At 41.9% G+C, this 22364-nt stretch overlaps 2 protein-coding genes across 5 annotated transcripts in view; both read right to left on the reverse strand.

Annotated features, from left to right (window-relative positions):
* Positions 1 to 9542, reverse strand: part of rapgef6 (Rap guanine nucleotide exchange factor (GEF) 6) — a gene marked incomplete at its 5' end in the record, with an annotated part of 147517 nt that extends 137975 nt beyond the window's left edge. For both annotated transcript variants that reach the window (XM_083926496.1, XM_083926495.1), the window contains one exon: positions 9188 to 9542. In XM_083926496.1, the coding sequence (XP_083782622.1) occupies positions 9188 to 9262 (75 nt within the window). The remainder of the gene's footprint in view (positions 1 to 9187) is intronic.
* Positions 9543 to 12758: 3216 nt separating this feature from the next.
* The window catches only part of fnip1 (folliculin interacting protein 1), a 36594-nt gene continuing 26988 nt past the window's right edge, over positions 12759 to 22364 (reverse strand). For all 3 annotated transcript variants that reach the window (XM_083926919.1, XM_083926917.1, XM_083926918.1), the window contains 7 exons: positions 20823 to 20969; positions 18975 to 19144; positions 16372 to 18142; positions 16022 to 16187; positions 15587 to 15787; positions 15360 to 15475; positions 12759 to 15113 (listed from right to left, as the gene is read on the reverse strand). In XM_083926919.1, coding sequence (XP_083783045.1) covers positions 15035 to 15113; positions 15360 to 15475; positions 15587 to 15787; positions 16022 to 16187; positions 16372 to 18142; positions 18975 to 19144; positions 20823 to 20969 — 2650 coding nt within the window. In that variant the 3' untranslated portion in view covers positions 12759 to 15034. The remainder of the gene's footprint in view (positions 15114 to 15359; positions 15476 to 15586; positions 15788 to 16021; positions 16188 to 16371; positions 18143 to 18974; positions 19145 to 20822; positions 20970 to 22364) is intronic.

A 22364-nucleotide genomic window follows, 5' to 3' on the forward strand; every position in this document is an offset into this window, starting at 1 on the left:
CTGTGCTGTGAAGTACCCACAGGAAAAGCTGACGTGTTTATATTCAAACAATACCCAGCGGGACAAAGCCAGGCTGTTGTTGTGGCCCACTGCATGACTGAGGGACTTCAAAACAGGTTTTAAAAAAACAAGCTATTAAACACTTGGCATTACAAGTGCCTCCGTTTCACTAACAAGCTCATAATTAAACAAGTCAAGTAAACAGTGCGGATTACAGCATGATTAAGGCAGTAAACACAAGCTACTACTTCTTACAACTATTGTTTGTTGTGAGTTTCAAAGGGGGGCTGAAACTAGGTTATTGACAGTGAATCAAATCATAGCTTGATCTATAACTTGCTAAAAAAAAATATAGGGACAGTGTGCAACTTAAATTCTATGACACCAAGATGAAATCTTAAAAAAAGCTTATTTTGTTTAAAAAAAACTAAAATGCCACTTTTCCCACACCGGGGAAGCTGGAGCCAACACATTTTTGGTATTTCCTTTAAGATACATTTGTGAAACAGTAAATGGATTGACATTTAAGTCCACTACTTCCATCTGAAACATTCAGATCCCTGCGATGTTTCAATGTCAAGAGTTACCAGTTTAATATGACTGAGTAAGTGGGCTGCGCACAATTGGATGTCTTACGTATCCCATAAACAGTCTGTCTGACGTATTAAAAACAACTTCAAAGATCTTGGCTCTATTTTGAATGCATGTGCAATGGTCATTAAACAGGAGAGGTGGATCACTCTTTGATAACCTTCAATGTTTCAAATCACACACAAAAAAAGTGTTTTTACAGACCGCATGTGAAAAATAGTCACGTCGATGGGTTACAATGTGTTTTGAAAAACAGTATCACTCGTGTCGCCCTGGTGCTGTTTCTCAGGCTTCACCCAGCAGCTGAAATATATATATAAATATATATATAGTGGGGAATTGGTGTCACAGATCTTTGAAACCAACAACCACAAACCATAGAGCAGGGATGACCAAGAACTTGCTCACAAAACTTGAGTCACTTCAGTTTTTTTAAGTGTCTGTCTGCCTTCCAGTCCACAGGCCCAACAGCTCAGTTAGGAGGGGCCTTTATTGGCTCCACAAGGAGAGCTTTCACTGCTCCAGGTCAGGGGAAGGCTGTGTTTATTCAATGATACACACACACACACACACGCACGCACACGCACACACCTGTGTCCTTTTAATTTCTGACTCTCTCTCAACCCTGCAGTTCAGGTTTGTTGATATTGATTCTGGTGTGTGTGTGTGTGTGTGTGTGTGTGTGTGTGTGTGTGTGTGTGTGTGTGTGTGTGTGTGTGTGTGTGTGTGTGTGTGTGTGTGTGTGTGTGTGTGTGTGTGTGTGTGTGTGTGTGTGTGTGTGTGTGTGTGTGTGTGTGTGTGTGTGTGTTTGCGTGCGTGCGTGCGTGCGTGCGTGCGTGCGTGCGTGCGTGCGTGTGTGTGTGTGTTGCATTTACGTCATACTGGATTTACTAAAACTCAACTGGGAAAAAAAACAGCCTCAGCTTAAAGATGTTTTTAGATACCTTTCCCTTCTTTGGCACAAACGCCGGCGCTACAGGCAACAAATACATTATTGTATGTCGGCAGTCGAAGGTGATAAATATGACAGCTGTAGGTTAAAATAGGGTTGTTGCTTTAAATTGGACGTGGACATTCAAACTGCTTAAGAGCCCTGTAAACATATTTCCAGTGTCTTATGAGTAATGGGGTTCTACACAAACACAGATTTCCTGCCTGTTTTTTTTCAATGGGGAGATTCCTGTTTTCTTTTTTGGGGCTTTTTTCACTGGTCTGAAGTGGGCAGTTGTAGAAAACTGACGACACATACTTCATTGCACCAATCAGGATTCAGTATCCTATGAATCACAAATCTGAAGACAGTTTTTTTTTTTTATATAGAGAAATCAAGAATAAGCCAAGCTTTTGAAGCAGGTGCACATGCAGTCCCCAACTAGAACCCGAAAAGACCAAGTTCCGGTCATCATCGCCAGGGCCTCACAAACACAGGTCGCCTGAGGTAAAGGCTGGTCGACCCTGTGGGCGGCTGGTGGAACAGTGGTTAGAGCACTCGCCCATATAAAAAGGTTGAAGCACCTTGAGGCAGCGGCCGCAGGCAGCTCCATGTTGCTGAAAACGCTTTTTTTAAGTTCAATAAACGTTCCCTTTTTTAAATTGTGACTCGTGACATTTGTTATCATCGTGGTGTAACTTTTATGATGTAAATTGAGGGAGCAAAAATAGTATCGGCTCAAGAAAATCTGCAGTCCGTACAGGTCATCGGCTAAAGCTGATAAAAAAAATATGTGTCGGCATAGGCCCTAAAAAATGGATATCGGTCCATCCTTAGTCTTGAGAAAAGGCTTGAAAACTGCCAAAAAAATAATCGTAAAAGTTCAACTTGTCTTAACTTCTGCCGTAACTCAATGCAGTGTAATATGGCAACACACTGCAACGGCCGACCCATTAGGTTCTAGCACCAACAGCATTTCACAGTAGTTACAATAACAATGGCAAAATGCTATTCTTTACCTCACAGCTGTCAGAAAAAAAGATGAAATGATTGTCACTGTGATCTCTCCACAGTTATAAGATCTTGCTTCACGGTACTGGACTTCCTGGGTCATATCTCATTTAGTCACGTTCCCTGTTGTCTATTTTGAGGTTGTTGTTTCTTTTCCAGTGCTATTTTCGGTTTGAACACCCTGTCTGTATCAATTATCAGACATCAGCCAATCCCTTCACTCTTTCATTTGAAGTTTGCTCTGTATCCAACTTGGTCTGCTGCTCTCATCTCATTCTCTCAGCCCAGCTTTTGATTATGTGTAGCTATTTCTCTCCTTCTCTCTGCTGACTCTCCAGCTTTCTCGATTCAAACATCCATACCTTCCCCCTCCCACCTCTCCCTCAGACCATCGTTTGATTACTTGAGTATCTCTCACTTTCCCACATCTCTCTTCCTCACAGCCATGTCTTATGTGATAGCCTCATATACCTTGCTAGATGTGTCCGAACTATGAGAGCATGTTTTTATGTCGCAACCTTAGTCTATAAACTGGTTTCTGTCTACTATCGCTTACATTTTTTAGGCAAAAGATCTTCTTTGACCCTTCCATCTTATCTCCTACAGCCCTTATCTCTTATCTTGCACATAATATTCTATGCTGTATTAACATCCCACACACCCAACTCTTTCCTTTCATTGCTGTTTATATGTTTTTTTTTTCAGCTGTGTAATGTGGTTAAAGGTACACTACAGTCTCACCACGTTAGTTTCACATCAACAGCTGCAAAACCTACAGGTCCTCCGACAAGATGCAAAACTACCACAAACCCCAACTATGAGCTGAGAAATTCTTAGAGAAGAAACTCTCACCAACACTCGGCTCTAGACACACTTCTTTTTTTCACATTTTTTGTGCAAACCAAATAAAACAAATAATTGGACTCATCAACATGTCACAGTAAGTCTAAAAGAGAGAAAAATCCTGAGATCGCTGGATTTAAAAAATGTACTTTTGATCATTTTTCAATAACGATGTTGAAGCCCCTGATTATTACCTCTTTTTCCAAATACAGCCACTGCTGAGAAGCCACAGACAGAGAGATATGATCCCTCATTTGCAGACTGATCAATGAATTTGTGTGTCTCCCTTCAAATTAAAAACAGTGAGCTTGAACCTACACCAAACTTGGAAGATGAGCCCTCAGGACACTGTCAAGATGACGCTGGTGTCTGTCTAACTTGTTTTTACCTCGGCTGTGTGTGTGTGTGAACATGATGCATGTTTGCTCATATTTCAAGAATGCACTTATGTGAATGGAGGATTTACACATCAAACAAACTAATAGGTTACTCGAGCAATTAGCCCAGGAAGGGCTCTTATGACTACTATGATAATGGCTATTTTGCAACATTTACACTGCAAGAAAAGGAAGTAATGTGCACAAATAAACGAGACATGGTTCCTATGAACTTTGGGGAAAGGAATTATAATTGCAATCATGACGATGGTCCTGAAATCGGGGGAAATATGGAAAAATACAAAATCAATATCCAAATGTATAACACAATATCTGCTTAGGTCAGTGGTTCCCCAAACGCCTGTCAGGCATTGTTTTGCAGATACGTTTCGCCAAGTTTTTATTTTTCCACCTTTATTTAATCAGGGGGAGTACACTGAGAGCAATACTCTCTTTTTCAGTTTAGTCATTTTATTCACACCTGGAAGCTACCCAGCGCAAACACAGTGTGATGGACACTGAGCAGCTCCATTGGAGCCTTGTGTTATAGGCTTTGCTCAAGTGCACCTCATAAATGGTAATGATAGATCTTATTCACCTGAAGTCATGCTCACTTTCCTCACCCAGATTTCCTGCCTTCTATGGGATTGAATCAGCCACATCACTGCACAAGTAAGCATTAAGTGTTATAATTCACCGAGTGAATATCCATGACCATTATACTGTATTGGACAGAGTGATAACAATAACAGAAAGTCAAATGAAGACTCTTTAAATGGCATTCTTAAGAATAACATGTAATTCTCAGAGGAATGTGACTTACTGTTTTGGGATGTAAAGATAAACCTTTTACGAATATCATACTGCCAGACCTTATAGAATACATAACTTTGTTCCAAGTTTCATCCTTTTTGAAAAGTTGTTTTGGACTTAATGAGCATTACAAGTGTGCATGTTCTTGAATGAGTCCCTAAATCAAACGTTTATTTTTTCCTCCCTATCGATCATGAAGTCATCTTCCACTCAGCAGGTTTGTCTCAGTTTAACTGTACAGGAGTTTGTCATCCAATCACAGCCAAGTATGAACCCATTTATAAGTATACTAAAATCATTCAAGAACACTAGCCTGAACTAAATTATTGTGAGGATGACACCCTTGTTTATCACATAGTTGATGTAGCCAGTGGCTACAGCTAGCTGAATTTTACAGGAATTAACTGCAATGTATCTGTGACCAATCAGATGCCACCGTTGAAAATAACTGCTTTATAATCACTAGTGTCAGGCAGTACTGTTTGTCTTCATTTCCACCTACTTCTGAAGTAGGCAGGCCATTCTGTTGTGTGTATCAGTGAAACAAAAATGCAGTGGGAGGGTATTTGAAGTATCCTGTAGCAACAACACAATGGTGCCCCGGGCAACATTGGAGACGGTTGAAGTAATGCCAACAAGGAAAAAGACAGGAAGCAGGCTGAGTTGTAGTGTTGGAGATCTGTTTTATGTATACCTAAACGATAGATCAATATCTAAAAACACACACACAGACAAGTTCCTGCTCTATTTGAAACATCCATGTACAGGCACTGTGGCAAAAACAAGCACTTAGCTACTGTATGCCCACTTTGTAGATAAACATACATGTCCAGCTACAAACATACACAAAGCGAGGCCTGTGAAAATATACACACACACACACACAGGGTACTTATTGTTGTTTCCCACAGCACTCTGTGACCTATATCTTCTTCCTTAAACAGTCAACACCCGAGTGAAACGCCTCAAACCAAAAGGCTTCACTTTCATGTTCTAACCTAGAGTAGAGACCGATATATCAGTCAGCCAATATTATCGGGCGATATTGGGCTTGAACAGACATGTCTGTATCAGTACCCCTCTAAAATCACTATTGGTCTCAAAAATCCCTTATCAGTGGGGCCTACCCCGGAGCAGGAGGAACACATCCGTGTACAGTTTAGCTGTGTCAAATCATTTAAAAGTATTTGTAACTATGCAATTTTGTAAAGTAAACTGCCATTCTTGCTCAGAAAAATGACTTAAGATAATAAAATATGCCAAATCTCCCCGGCAAAGCCTTTCAATTCCTCATGCCGAAGTGAATTACAGAGGCACCGATCCATTTTTTTCCAATCCAATACGATACCTGGGCTGAGCGTATGAGCCGATACCGATCCAATACTACTGTTGAATGAATGAGCCGTATACCTTGCCATGTGAGTGAAGGCATCAGGCTTGACATAAACATTTAGCCTTGTTAAAAAAAGGTAACTAAACTAAACTCTAAATAAAATAACACTTCCATGTAAAGTGTACGGCAAACAGATATTTTAAAATGTAATACAAAATATAGCAGCTGCCTGAAACCCAACAAACAATGGCTTAATTAACTTGCTGTGTATGATATCAATAAAAAAGAAATGACTGAATGAATGCTGGATCGGCCTCATTCATCCCATATACGATCCAGCTAATTAGTTAATGGGGTATCGGATTGGTGCATCTCTAGTGTGAATGGACTTTTTGACTAAAACATAATGTGCATATAAATAAATATGTGTGCACTCAGTAAACGTTTGATAAAAACGAATGATGTGTCATATTAATGAGGATGAATCATCTTTCTGTGCAGTTGTCTTGTGTGTGTCAGCTGTTCTTCATACTCTACAAAGGCCCCTAAAGAGAGGAAAACAACCAACCCTGACATCTCTGTGCTGACTGTGTGCAGAGCAGATGGAACCAGGAGTTGGTTAATGAAGACGGGGGAAAAATACACCAGTTTTACAATTTGTTGAGCTGCGTCAGCTCTGAGCAAACCATCCTCTTTGGTAACTTCTGCTGAAAACACACACAGCCTCGATTGAAACATGTTTCTTTGCATGCACTCCAAGAATACAGCATCGACCACACACTGGTCTGCATCTCCTCCTCTGTTCTGTCCGTAGCGGCTCCACTGCTTGCTTAGAAAGCAAGAAGTCACCACTTAAGTCTGCGTTTCTCTTTCTCTCCCTCACTTGCACCTTCCCTAGGGAGCCTGTGGCTTTGTGATGGTTGGAATTCCCATAAATGTCCGATCTGTACTGGGCGCAGCTAAAAACCACCATAAATCACCCGCCTTGATTTGTTGTCTGTTACCACCAGGGCGTCTGGATGGCACCGAGAAAGGTGGGCAGGGAGCTGGACGGAAAACCCACGAAGCTGGGAAAGGTTGACGAGGCATAAAATGTGCGGTTGGAGAGATTACCCACCGAGCCAAACATCTGCACAGGAGACAGACAAACCTACAGCAGCACGTCTAAAACTTTCACATCCAAGAATTTTAGCAGACTGTCTCAACCATAAAGGCTTTAATGAAGTAGGACTGTGAAAACAATACACCTGATTCGTATGTGATGCTTTCCACGCCATCCCGTTGCCCAACTCAACAAGGTTTATAATAAACTCCGACAGAATCAAATGCGGCCCGTTTACAGAGGAAAAACTAGCAACCGATATAAATAGTGCCCATAAAAAGGGAAATGATTCTCCCCAAAGTTCAAGGTGTGCTGCTTTATTTAATCACTTTTTTGAATTTATTAAAAAGCAGGTGTACCAGGAGCACTCACATGACTGAAAAAAAAACTCCACATGATAGTGAGTATCCCAGCGCCACATTCAACAGCAGTCTGAGAACCTTGAGAACAATTTCTGCTCCATCAAGAGAACAGTACCACCGACGTGAATCCTTCAAGCTACTTTGAACTTTGTTCAAAAAAAATGTCATTAACTACATCAGCAGTGTCATAGCAGCCTTTAAATCGGGAAACGTTCCTGTAATGGAGATATAATGCAACCAATACAACATGTGACATAGACTTTTATGATTAATAAGAGACTATTGTTAGAGGATTTTGTCAACGACTTGTTAATGATTTTGTCTGCCTGTATGAGAGCTGTATTACCACCACTTATGTCTTAACATTTGAAGTGTGTTGTATTTATCGTGATCAACAGGCTGAGAGAGCTGTAGACTACAACATGGCTTTATCATACTGCTGCACTGAACGTACTTTTGGTGGTTTTAAACTATGAGTGAAAATAAAGACGTATTAACACACTGGCTCCTTGTTCTTGTTCTAGTACCGGGGGTCATCTGTGACAAATACAACACAAACTTTACTTTTTTTCCTGCTGCATGGAACATGTCGCCCTGTCTTCATCTCAGACATGAATGCTGGTTGCAAATATAAAAGAACAAACAGTGTTCAGCATCCCTGGAAAAAAATGCTGACAGGAAAAAAAAAAAGCAGGATTGTTCCATTGCATTTGAGAGGATGGGGCTAAATATAGTTACTTTGTCAAAGAGCTACCTATCATGTTGATTACAGATCCACTTCACTGCTATGATTGCGTCATATATTTGTGGACTTAACATGGCTGTTATGGTTTGTTCAAGTGCACACAAAAGCCCTCTATGAAGGTGTGAATGAGGCTTTCTACCCACCATGCACCCACAAACAAACAGAGGATCAGAGCTATGAAAAAGGGACCTTTTCAAAAGCGTCGTGCGGAGCTGAGGGCTAACTGAGCTTTTTAAAAAACATTTTCTGTACTCTGACAGTGCTTTGAAAAGTGCTTGCACTTCAAAACTATTACCAGCAGCAGGCTGAACATGGAAGGGAGTACGGCGTGAGCTATTTTTGGGCACAGAGCATAACTAAAGCAATGACAAGCCAGCTGTGTTTCCACAGCTTGGTGTAGGGAGGAGGCAGCGGAGGGGAGGAGGAGGGATGAGAAAGCAGTGGTGATTTAATTTAGCCGGCCTCATTCAAGCTAAAGTTTAAACAAACTATCTCCTGGGTTTATAGGCATAAGCCCTCTGATGGGAAGCTCTGGTGTTTGTTTAGTAGGCCTGGTACAGGACCAGGGCTATCCCCTACTTTACCATGATAAAGACCAAAAAACTGGTGGATCTGTCATGACTAAAGATGATAAAACTACCCTGAAGGTCCTTTTAGAAGGGGGCCCCTGACTCTCTGAAGGGCCCAGTAGAGTCCCTGCACCCCGGTTTGAGCACCACTGAAGCCCCTGATACATTTTGCCCTGTATGTATGCTCTAACTTTTCCATTTCCCTGTTATATTTGCATTTGCACAGACAACTGCTTTAGCAAGACATACAGTTAAGAGTTGAATCAAGTGTTGCGTTCAAGGACTTTCCCAGAAACTAGCTTAGTGAGCTATCTAACATGTTGTATGAGATACATGCTGTCAATGAAGTCACGTACAGTGTGTACTAACTAACACTGTAGTTTAATAGTGAGATACTGTGGACTCATTTCAGTCACGTTTTCCTACAGTTTAAGTTTGGCTAACATTAGCAAGGCGACGCTAATAAAACACATACACACACACACACACAAACACGATAGTTTTGTTTACCTCTGCTGTCCGCAGCGAGGGCGGTTTCTTTAAAGCCAGTTTGAAAGAAGTTTCCATGGCACCGGTCATTTTCATAACTTCGGCTCAAATCCACTTTTATCACTTGGTCCTCGGGTATCCTCACTTTCACGTCTCCTCAGTCGCTCTTTTAGCCCGAACAAAACTCACATCCCCGTTGGTTCTTGTGCCGAGCCGAGCCGAGCCGAGCATGGATGGAGTTTAACCCACCAAGCAGCTCCTTCTTCTCCAACTTCACTTTTAACTACTGCGCGTCCGGGAGAGAGTAGCTACCACTAAAGTGTGACAGAAAGGTACATCTACGGCACCCGGGGTGTTGAATTGTGTACATGTTGGGTAGAGGAAATATCCACCTCCGTAGCGAGAGTCATTGAGATCCAGAAGTTCAGATTTAGATCCCTCCTCCTCCTCCTCCTCCTCCTGCAGATCCGAGAGTTGACGACATCTGTCTGCACGGAGATGGTGCTGCGTTCACGTGCTATCGGAAATAAGGGCTATTTTATGATCGTTTCATAGCTCGATATTAATAACATACATTACTTTCTTTAAGTGTATATATATATATTCCTATTCGTTTTAGTGGAATTTAAGTCACTACTCGAATGAATTTCCTTGATGAACAACTTTTTAAAAAGCAGCAGATTTATACTGCCCGATAAAGCCCTCACTAAACACTAATAACATGATTTCTGCATAATTTTGGACCCAAAAGTATGGAGGTCAGGACTGATTTGGATGCATTTATTAAATGGCGAACAACTAAACCATAATCCATCATCAATGTGCCAAATATTAATTTGCTTCCAGCTTATCTCCTACAGCCCTTATCTCTTATCTTTCACATAATATTCCACACTGTATTAACACCCCACACACCCAACTCTTTCCTTTCATTGCTCTGATTATATGTGTTTTTTTCCAGCTGTGTTATGCGGTTAAAGGTACACTACAGTCGGTTTCACATCAACAGCTGCAAAACCTACAGGTCCTCCGACAAGATGCAAAACTACCACAACCCCAACTATAGGCTGAGAAATTCTTAGAATAGAAACTCTCACCAACACTCGGCTCTAGACACACTTCTTTTTTTCACATCTTTTTTGAGCAAAACAAATAAAACAAATTATTGGACTCATCAACATGTCACAGTGGGTCTAAAAGAGAGAAAAATCCTGAGATCGCTGGATTTAAAAATGTACTTTTGATCATTTTTCAACAACGACGTTGAAGCCAATGGTTATTACCTCTTTTTCCAAATACAGCCACTGCTGAGAAGCCACAGACAGAGAGATATGATCCCTTATTTGCAGGCTGATCAATTAATTCATGTGTCTCCCTATAAATTAAAAACAGTGAGCTCGGCATAATTTTGGCCCTAAAAGAACGGAGGTGAGGACTGATTTGGATAAAATGATTAAACGGCAAACTACTAAACCAGAATCAATCATCAATGTGCCAAATATTAATTTGCCTGGACAGTAAGCAATAAGTGACTCCACGTTTTTTATTGTTCTGGTTTTATTGTTCTGTTACTTTTAATAATATGTTTGAAGTGCAAGTTTTTAACGTTTGTATTTATATTTTGACAGTAACTAACTGAAAATAACTCAAATGTGCACTTGTGAAATAAAAAAATGTATGCATTTCACAATTTGTTTTGTTGGTGTCAGATTATTTATATTAAATAAGATGTTCCTTTATTAGTCCCACAAAGGGGGGATTTCTTATTTACAGCAGCAAAGTAGCGCACACAGAAGAAGCATCAATAAGAAACAATAAATTGTAGGGGAAAAAACACACAAAATGGTGATGAATGCTGGTCCGAGGGGCCCGCTCTGCATTCTTACCCAGAGCCCCAACAGACTCTAGAACTGCCTCTGCATATCTGTTACTTTCTTTTATCCTCTATTTACTCTTATTATATATATAATGAATTTACCCATTTTCTTATGAGGTTTACTGTGTATTCTATTTGAATTTGTCAATTTGTGTTGTATTTATGTATGTCTTGTGTTTAAAATAAAAGTTACAAATATTAGCCATCATAAGCTACCAGCCAACCATATCACTGAAATCTGTATTAGGAAAGGAAATTGAATAGAGCAATAGTGGATTTTATTGCTTATGAATTCCATATATAAAATGTAAGACAAGTATTGTGCTATTTTCTTTAAGAGTTATCAAATGTACTAGTCTACTAGTTAAAAACCGCGTAGTTTTGGAGCGTACGAGTTTCAAAAGGAGTCTTTGAATGCAGCACAGGTCCTCCCTCTCTGACTTCTGACACTTGTGAAAGTGAGATCGCCACCACACCACAAACTGCTCTAAACGCGGAATAGTCACACGAGTAAAGGGCGTTCAAAAGCGACAGCCCACTTTTAGCTAAAAACTTCTACGGTATTATAAAAGCTTGAGCTGCAAAAGCGTATCCGGTTTCAGCGCGCCTTCCCTGCGACATTTCCACTGACAGGAGACGCACTCGTTCGCCGCAAGTGTAGGTTATTTGCTTGCCACGACACGCCTTCCTTTATTGCATAACTGCGGCGTGTGTGCTCGTTTCGCTTTACCTCCCGTGCCGTGAGGAGGGTGGGGGTGGAGCGGAGCCACGGAACAGTTTTCAGGGTGGTAAATCCAAAAGGTGGGTAGAGAAATGTGTGATCCAGATGGTGAGCGCTAGAAGTCAAACTACCATCAATCCAAACACAAGGGCCATTCGTGTAGAGCGCGCACTGATTTATAGCTACTTTCCAGTGTGTTTGAAAAATGAGGCAGTTTCACAGAAATGGAGGAATTGTCATGGTAAAGCTACATGCTGCTTATGGAATTATAACATGTATAGGCTGTCAATGATATTAAAAACAAAAAGAAAGCTAAATAAGCCTGTGAAAAATCAATACACACGTAACAGCTATATCTTTGTTCAGTGTTTGTGGGTAAACGAAGATAAAACCACAGGTGCTGATCTGAGATGTGAAGAAACACAAACTTGGAGATGCTCCACTGAATAGGAGCCAGGCCTGTAGGTTTCACAGGAAGCTTGTGACTTAAATGTGATGTCTTAAACAGGTACACAACTGCAGTATGTGGTCTTATCCCCTGCTCCATCCCTGAGTCAGTCAGAACAGAACCACCAAGATTTGGGCGAGATAGGTGGCTTGGCTGCGAACCAACGGGTTGCTGGTTTGAGTCCTTGTGTGAACTAAATTAATAAAGCGTGGACTGGTGGCTGGAGAGGTGCCAGATCATCTCCTGGCCACTGCTGAGCAAGGCACTGAACCCCCCAACTGCTCGGGGTGCTGGTCAATGGCAACCCCCTCGCTCTAACATTGTGTGTGTGTGTGTGTGTGTGTGTGTTGAATTTCCCCATTGAGGGACAAATAAAGGAGTTCTTCTTTCTTTTCCCCTACTCTTCACATCAGTTCCTGGTTTTCAGTTTCGGGGAAAGTGTTTTAGATTCAAACATCCAATCTTTAACTGTTCCAGGATCCCCCTTTCCCCCTTTGATTGTGTGACAAAAAACCTTCCCAGACACATAAATCCTTAACATCGCCATCTTTATTGCACAACGTTCCCATAAAATTGGGAAAAAATAATTTGAGGAGACAATTCTTAAAAGACATTCTGTACAAATGCATGGAAATAAACAGAGCGTATGTACAGTTTACATGAACCGTAACACATACCACGGGCAACTAAATAACTTATTCATGTACAAAGAAAGGAAAGCAGATATGCATTCATACCTTTTAAACATAATGGCTGGGTTGTACAAAATGTAGGCTGATACAGCGGAGCATCTTCAATGCAGTAACAAGCAGGTCTATATCAATTTTTACCAGCAAAATGAGCCTGTGATGCATTCATGCCACATCTCTATTAAGACTTGGGTCAAAAACAGGGTGCGATTTGAGTTTAAAGAGAAACAAAGACTGTCCTCAGGGGTGACACTGACAACTAGTCCTACTTTAGTCATTCTCAGCATACAGTTCAACACACAATGTACCTTAAGTCCATCAACAAGCTCAAGCCTGAGGCACTCCAACCTTTATGGAAGATTTTTTTGATCTAGCCGTTTGCAAAATTAAACCTTTTCTCTCGGCCTGCAATTCAGTTGCCATCAACATATATTTGCCTGGCTAAAAGCACAGTACAAGTGTATGGATGAGCAGCTCGGTAGTTCCTCCCTGCTTTTGTTTACCTATATTCTATATTATACAGGCTATTTGTAACTCCTATTATTTGAAATCAAACAAAGACATAACAAAAATATACATTCATTTCCAATTCTGTAAACTGATGACAAAAAAAATAATACTAACATCGGAATAATGTCCCAATGGCCCCTCTGCAGGTTACACTTTATGCCCAGGAGAGAATCCAAAAACAGAAGCCGTGAAAGAAACTCAGCCTTCCTTTTACGCTCAGCAAATCGCACCCTGGCTATATGGCATAACAACCAAAATCACATGTCAATGTCATGGAAAAATCGAACAAAAGTGTCCTCCTATAGTTTTGTATTTTGCATGTTTTTGTGAGTATAACCGTCATAGAAACATGTTTGAAAATAGTGATAATTGATACATATCTGAATGCACTATAAGGCCTCCTGTGTTCCTCTACTCTGCAGCAAACATGGAAGCCGTAAACATCGTAAAAAGGTGGCGAAGCTATAAAAGTGTGAAAATATTTCAGCATTTTGGTTGTAAAATAGATGTAGATGATGCATTTTTTAGCTTTTCCACAGTAGAAAGGGACCCTTCTCCCTTAATCACATTCTGAAGCAAAAAATATGTGTGTAACGATCATCCTAAGGAATTCAACAACCTTCCCTTTTTCAAAGAACACAGCATAGAGTCCGCACACAGTTGATGCCAACATTCCTGTGATTTTAAAATAGCTTAAAAAGAATACCTCAGGGTTTTCTATGGGGCAACTGTAAATGTATGTCATCCACGGCCCATATGAAGATCTGAGGTAGTGCTGTACCTATGATAAGAATGTCAAAGCCACTTTTAGCCATTTCTAACTCAGTTTGTAGACCCAAAAATCACGGTGTGCATCAATTACCGCCATGTTGCCAGGAAATGGGCTTTTAAGTAAGGTGTGCATTGCAATGTGACAAAATAAAAATGTGTCATTGGGATATCTTAGGGTAATTTGGCTTGTAAACAGATACATGAAGATACATGAAATAACATAATTGGCATGAGATTGATAATGTCCTCAGTGATATTTACCTCAAATTAATGTTAAACATGTCCATGGGCTTCCTTTAAACTTGTAGTCCGTCACTTTGTCTGACTGGGTTTAAGATTGTACAGAGGGAAAAAAAAGCAGTAGAAGAAACAAACTCCATTATTATTATTATTACAATGCACATATCCTATAAAGTTTCATTCTCAACTGGAAAAAAAAAAATGTATTAAGTCTTTGGCTTTCGTGTCCAAAAATAAAAGTGTTCTGCTTTAAAAGAAACATTCAAACAACTAGAGAAGGTCATTTCAGTGGATGCTTCAGTCATCCACAGAGCCTCGCTCCATCTGTGGGACTGTGGTCTCTAGTTCCCCCCTGTGGCACGACGTCTGCATTGCAACACATTCAGCAGCAGTAGAAGTGAGAGGAGGCTGTGGCTGTGGTCCGTAAAGAAGTGCACTGCTCAGGCTCAGAGCAAAGATCCTACTTAGCCCAGCATGCGAGTCAGGGAACCATGTTTCGGGATCAGCCAAAAAGCATGGACGGCTGTTTTCATGTCCAGAGTGATACCACCTGGGTCTGACTGGCTTCCCCAGGCAGCTCACTGCTTGGGACCTCATAGTAGCAATTACAGTCTCATAGTAGGATCTGGGCCACATAGGGGGAGTGAGTGCTGGCTACTGCGGCCAACAGAGGAAGGTCGCTGGACTCAATTCTGCAATGAAACCAGAGCAAAGATTAGGATTTGATTTGAAGATGCCCTACTTAAAATGACAGGAGAAGAAAACCTGAAATTTATCAACATTTCTGCACCATTTCTCTTTGGCCATAAACCCTGATGCAATGAACATAGGGATTTAACTTTACACTGAATGATTTTCTTCTCTGCCTTTCAAAAAACTCAGCTTTAATGTATAGCTTTACAGCATGTGTGAGTTGAGAATTAAGGTGAAGTGCTTACCCTAAGACCATGCCCAGTTCTTTCACATGGACTCTTGTTTGGCCCTTCAAATACTCAGCAAGCATCCTACTCTTGAAGTAGATTTCTTGCAGGCGGTCCTCAAGGTGCATTATACACTAAGGAGGAGAGGAGAGAGACAGACATATGGTTGATAAAGCATAAGAATCAAAGAGGTTATTACTGTATACTGACAAAAAATGAGTGTTTGACTCAGAGGTGTAACATACAAAGTTGGGTGAAAGGTTAAGTTTGTAGAGCTGGTGTGTGGACTGCAATAAGCTGGAAACCAGGCTGGACACCAGGACTTCCTTCCCCAGCTTGTTGACATCTGTGGCTCGTCTCTGACTGCTGGCCACCTGCACTGTCCACTTGTCTGTGTCTGCTATAATGCAGACAGCCTCCGCTATGGGCTCATCCAATACTGGATGCTACAGGAGTACAAGAACATTTATTCATTTAAAACCGAGGAAACACATGCAAAAAGGAATTCGTTGCATGTTAATGTATGCCTTAAACTCCAAAAACAACCGGTACATTACAACACCTTATAAGGCAATTACTTGTTTTACAGTGACATCGCAAAAGTGAGTTCACATTAAGGATGCTTGAAACATCTGAATGGCAATTGAAAAAGAACAGGTCCAATAACTTCAGTCCTTTACCTGAACAGCATGGGTTAATTCAGCCATGAGGCACTGCCGTAGCTTCTCGTCACTGGGCAGCCCATGCAGTACAAAGTCCGGCACATAGGTGGGGCAGTAGCCTCCAAACAGAGACCGACCAAAATTGGCAATACTTGGCTTTGAGTAGTTCTCCACCAACTTCGACCTGGAAGTCAAACATATGACACAAGATATTTTTGTTTTTGTTTGAAGATGGGTTACTTATTCCCTGCCATCATTATTACTATGATTATTGGTTACAACCAAAGCACTTCATACCAGCTCAACTTGCTGTTTGAAAGTCAGTGGGGGAGTGTGTCTGTGAATGAATGTATCAGTGTTTGACTCACCCTGGAAAGGGCACCAGAACTTCCTCCTGCCAGTCCTCGGTCTCCTCGCTCTCACTGTCCCCAAGTGCGCTGTCTGAGCTCTCGTTGCGCGGTATCTCCCAGTCATTGACAGGCACTGTCTTACGCTTTTGGTCCTCTTTGCTGTTGCTGCTTTCATCCTGTGGGATGGGGGCTGACAACTGAAGACCCTTGTTCTGCTCAGCAGAACAGCCCTTATAGCAGCAGGTGTCGGAGGAGTCTGTAGACCCACACCTGCACCTCCTCTGGACATCCAACAAAGTGTCTCCCTTGCTGCTGGACCTTACCTCTCCACTACCTGAACCTAAACAGAGCCCCAAACCCTGACCCCTGACTGCAGTCTGAAAGCTGTGACCCCCTAAGTCACTAGGACAGGGGACTCCCGAGGGGTCCAACAAGTCTTTGTGCATACTGTCTGTGGTGCTAGGCTCCTGTCGTTTGCCCAAATCGTCTATTGTCCTAGTCTCCACAGGGTTCTCCATGCTGAAATACTCATCAAAATCATCCGCACAGTTTGGACTCCACTGGGGCATCTTACTGGACACCCGCTGCAGGGCTGGAGCTACCTTGGTCTGTTTGGTTTGGTCCTCTGATGCACAGGTGTTGCTGGTCTTTGAATCCGCCCCTCTGTGCAGCTGCTGCGGTTGCTGTTGATAATGCAGCCCTTGATGCTGTTGCTGTTGCTGCTGCATGAGCAACAGCTGCTGGTGAAGTGAATGTTTGTCCTTGAGGTGTTTCTTGTGCTTTTTGAATTCCTCCTCCACCTTCCTTCTGCGGCTCTCTGTGTCCGACTCAGGAGACATGGAGTCTCCGATGAGGAAAGTGACTTTTGTTGCTGGCTCATCCTCTTCTGTTAGAGTCAAAACCATGGGCCCTGCCACGGTGTTTCCCGGAATGACAGGTACTGGCACTGCAGCAACCAATTTCTTATCTGGGGGCTTCTTCTCTAGAGGGATCCCCAAGGGCTGAGGAGCCAGCACTCTGGTGGGTTGGTTCCCCATGCCTGCATGCATCCCAGCCTCTGCCCCAGAGTTTTTACCCTCTATGATGACAGAAGCTGGGGATGGACTTGATGCAAGGGTTGTGGGTATAGATGGGACGATAAGTCTCAGGTCTCCCTTCGTCTCTGTATCCAGCACACAGACCTGCTCCCTGGGGGATGCCGAGCCAACGCGCAGCACCGTCTCCAGTCGGGCCTCTGTGGATAATGGGCTGCTAGACTCCCTGTGCAGCTCTCTGGGTTCATCTGTTTCTGTAGTCCTGGTAACAGGGTTATTACCCTGACTGTGTCCCGTCTGAAGCACACTGTTCCTGGAACCATGACTCTCACTGCTGTCCTCTTCATCCTCCTCATCTTCCTCCTTTGGTGTGTCCCCAGCACCCTGCTCCACCTCTGTATCTGTGTATGTGCTGCTCTGGAGGCTGTTGTCTGAAGGGTAATTGCTGTCATCTGCCTCAGTCTGCTGGCCGTGGGCACCTTGGGACAAGTAGTGCCCACTGGGTTTATGGACGGTAACCAGGACATAGTCCGACTCCTCCACCTCTCCTTTCCTCAGAGAGGTGGTGATGAGGGAACCAGGCATGACAATGGCCTCATCCTCAGCACTGTCCAGCATGTGGGTCTCCAGCAGCTCGGAGCAGCGGATGAAGTAGGTGAGGACATAGAGGAGTCTCTGGACCAGCTCCTGTCTGCGCCCTACCACCACTGTCCTCGACAGCCGCACCGGTGAACCGATGGAGCCGTACAGGTCTCCTACACACAGTGAAAGAAAAAGAAAAAAGACATTGGCATTGCATCTTTTTCTTTTAGCAGTTAATGATATATTTTAAGGTTTCTAAATTCTTGAAATGATATAGTTTCTACTCAAATTTTTGTGGGGGGAGTCTCTGCAAATTACAGTTTTCCAAACCGATAAAGATATGTTTTAACAATGTTAGCCAAACTGCTACATCGGTATATTTTTTCTGGTGTGCAGTTCTCACATGCAAACACAAGGTGTCACCAGTACCTAACTTTCTATATGTTCCCCATGTCACATGAGGTCAAAGTGTTGACTACTCGACATAAATGCTTAAGATTCCCATCATTGCTTGTCATATTCACATATAAATCAATTATAGCTATAAACATCAGCAGACACTTCCACTTTTCACTAATGCAACATGCTCTACTGAAATACAATATGATGTTTGCCACAGTAAAAAAGTATCCAAATGTGCAATTTTCACACTGTTGCAAATTTTATCTGAATTTGAAAATTGCATATTTATCACAACTGAAATTTTTACTTTTATAGGGAATGCTGGAGGACATTTAAATAATAATTGCGTTAAACCTATGACATTGACACACAAATACCTAATACAAATGGGAGACTTAATGGAGCTGCATGTAGAGAAGATAGTTTAGTCTCAACTTGTCTTTGTGTTGTGGTGATTAATGATGGCAAGTTAGGATGCGTTCCAGCCTAAGCCAAGATGAAGAAAAAAAAAAGTGTTTCATTTGACTCCCAGGAGTTTGAAAGATTACAAAAGTGAGTCAAATGAACAGTGCGTGTGCGTGCATGTGCGTGTGACTGCCTCACCTAGCTGTGCCCAGAGCGGGTTGTAGGGGTGTGTCTTTGCCAGCATATCGACGCTCTTGGAGGAGTGTTTCTCAAGGAAAATCTTGATTGGAGGCTGTCCATTGGGCATGACGGTGGGCACCCAGGCTAGGTGGTTGGTTAAGATGGCCGTCAATAACGCAGGGAGGAATCTGGAATATCAGATGTGGGTTGGTCAGCAGAGAGTAGAAGAGAATCCAAAACTGTACTTCCCCACTGGGTGCACTATCAGAAATTGTTTCTCATTTTCCCTCTTGACCTTGTTTGGTTAGGTCAGATATTCTCTCACAGGAAACCGGGGTCAGATTTTTTTTTTGCTGGTCCGGACACCACATACACACATACCACATGAATGACACATAGACACGCACACACAATCTACTGTATTAGCATGATTCACTTCTCAGTCCTGACCACAAGTGTCTACTTCCCTTCCTGTCTCATGACTCAAAACTGTCATGGCACTTAAATCATGTGCTACAACACATATATCATCTTGACCATCAGTCAAGGAAATACTCATTCGATGCCTAAGAAAAGACAATGTTATACAGTAGGACCTGTGGTCACCAGGGAGACACAATGCTTCATTCATGAGTCAACGTTACGTAGTATTGTGTAGTAGGTGAAGTAGTTGTGTAGATGCGTAGGTAGTCGTAGTAGAAATAGGGATTTTTACGAGAAGTGATGCTGATAAAGAAACTTCAATGGTTGCCTAGGAGACGTAGTTTGTTTTAATGGTCAATGTTTCGAGAGCATGCAGGAATTGAGAAAACAAGAGAAAGTCAAAGGTCTAAAGAGATTCATGGGGCAGTACGGATGGTACGGATGTTTTTTTCAATATTTAAACGATAAATTCCAATCCAACAGTGTGGGCAGCAGCGTGAGGCCTTTAAATATTATTTTATTTTGCTCATGTTTGGATTTTCACACTCAAGGTTAAATACAGTTATTTTATTTTTTCAAAACAACTATTGATTGCTGGTGCCAGAAACAAAATTTACACTATTGCCATAATCACTGATTTAATAATTAATTGGCAGATTTTAAATTCAATTTCAATTTAAGACAGTCTAATAGTTCACGCTTTCAATCAGTGATGAAGATTAGAAAAACACATCTTTTTAAAATGCTGGCAGTTATTCTTGACTTTTAAGATCATCTCAATGTAATAATTCAGTTCAGAGTACTGAATGCTACTTAAATCAACTATACTGAATATGGGTGTTATGTTCAATAAAGGCCTTGCTACCAATTCATATATGTACAATTAGCAGGGGTTTGACGTGGCTTTGTAACAGCAACAATAAGCAATTAGAGACTGGCAGGGATCTACTCATTCACAGCTCCCTCTGAGGCAGACAGGGGGAAACAATCACAGTATGTGTGTGTGTGTGTGTTTAAGCGTAAGAAAAGGGAGAGCAAGACCATAGACTATGTGTATGTGGGAAATGGAATGAATAGTGTGTGTGTGAACCTGCATGTGTTTCTCTGTTCATAAGCTTGTTCAGGAAGTACATGCAAACAAAAAAATGTGGGGAAACTATGTGTCACATTTCTCAATATCTGAGTGCTGCTGTAGATGCGTTTCCCTCTTTATATTTGTGAGATTGCGTGATTCCTGTCTACTATCTTAATGCCTTTCAATTTAGAGAAGATCAATAATGGGGTGAACAGTCTGGTTTCAATAATATATGGGTTATCTGTGGATATACAATTGCTGGAAAAATCTGTTCACCATGATAGATATGGGTTTGAAAATGCATATATTGTAGTTCCCTTGAATTTGGTTTTGGAATATTCCTGCAACAGTACAAGAAGACACTCAACTGGTTCTTAGAGGCCTGCTCCATCAGTAGGGAGAGCTCCCTCATGAAGTGCCCGCAGAGCTGGTTCTTCTCCGATGCTCCAGACATCATAGTCAACCAGACGGGCTCAGCCACACGAGGCATGGTGTAGAGGTCGCAGATGGTCATCCTGGAGAAGAGGTATGGCGAGGGAGTGATGAAAGAGGGAGAGGGCATGGAGAAAGCGAATGAAAGGGAAGGGAGAAAACAGACAGGGAGAGAACAGACATGTTATTGTCACTCAGAGTAAACAAAAGAGATCTCAGTTCACAGAGCTTCGCTGTCTGCACAGAGGCCACGGGAGACACACACACGCACGCGTGCGCGCACACACACATATATTACTCTGTACAGTGTGCGTGTGTATATCTGTCTGTATGTGGCTCAGTTGGGGCATTTGTCCATTGAGAAGGACTGGAGTTTCCATGGAACGCGGGGCGTGTTGGTGAGTCTCGGCTGGAGGCCAAGCTTTGACACAGGGGCAGAGGGGAATCTCTGCAGCCTCAGGAATGTGGAGAATCAGGCGTTTTTAGTCAGAGCTGAAATATGGACTGCAGCTGCTGGGTTCTGGGTTTGAAAATACTGTTTTATCTACTCACTCGTATTCCTTGCAAACATATAAAGTTAATCCATATTACAACTGCATCTTCAGCAAACAGAGATAATACAACAACAAAGTCATACAAAATGAAAAGTCATTGTAATAAATTTAACCAGCTGCTATCGCCCCAAGTGATCTCTCACAAGATTTTGCAGGTCCTACTGATAAGGAATGAGAACATAGTGCTGTTTTTCGATCTTGATTTAGTCTTACAGGAAACTGCAGGCGATCTAAGACTGTAAACAAGGTTCATTCTGCATTAAACTCACACCTCTTTGACCTACAAAGAACCTGATGACAGAGGAGAGGACAGGCTGCATGCTGAGAGAAAACGCAGGTGTCACAAAGTGAAAGTGACCTTCACTAGTTCTTCTGTATTCCAGTAATCAAGCCATTTAAGTTTATTTATTTTCCAAAGAAAATTGTTTATGGGTTTATAAAAAGTTGTTATCAACTGGTTGCAAAAAGAAGAACTAATGCTTTGAAATATAGTTGTTGCAAGTATTTCGGGTTAGTGTTGTAACCCTAAACCTGTCCTCTATTGATCAACCCAATGACAGTTACTGTGGTAGTGGACAAGGACATTTCTTGATTGGATGTTCTCAAAAAAACAACAGTTTTCCTAAACAGCCAACGGGGCTATGTGACGTAACAATAAATCTTTAGTTTGACGAAATGTTTAATTCCTGGATAGCCAAACTGGCACTGTATTGCCTTCTTTCTCCAAGAAATGAATCATTCAACACATGCATATGAAACTTACAATAAACTCCAGCATGACTTATGAGTTGAAAGGCCAAAGCAGGGTTAACCAGAATGGACTTGCTGTCCCTTGTAACTGAGCACTCCCAAACATGTCTCCAGCTCAACTGCTTGTGTCTCGTTGTCAGCAGGGTAGCAAAGATGATCTGTCATTTGCAGCAT

Source organism: Echiichthys vipera (assembly GCF_963691815.1).
Source record: "Echiichthys vipera genome assembly, chromosome: 14".
Lineage (NCBI taxonomy): Eukaryota > Metazoa > Chordata > Actinopteri > Perciformes > Trachinidae > Echiichthys > Echiichthys vipera.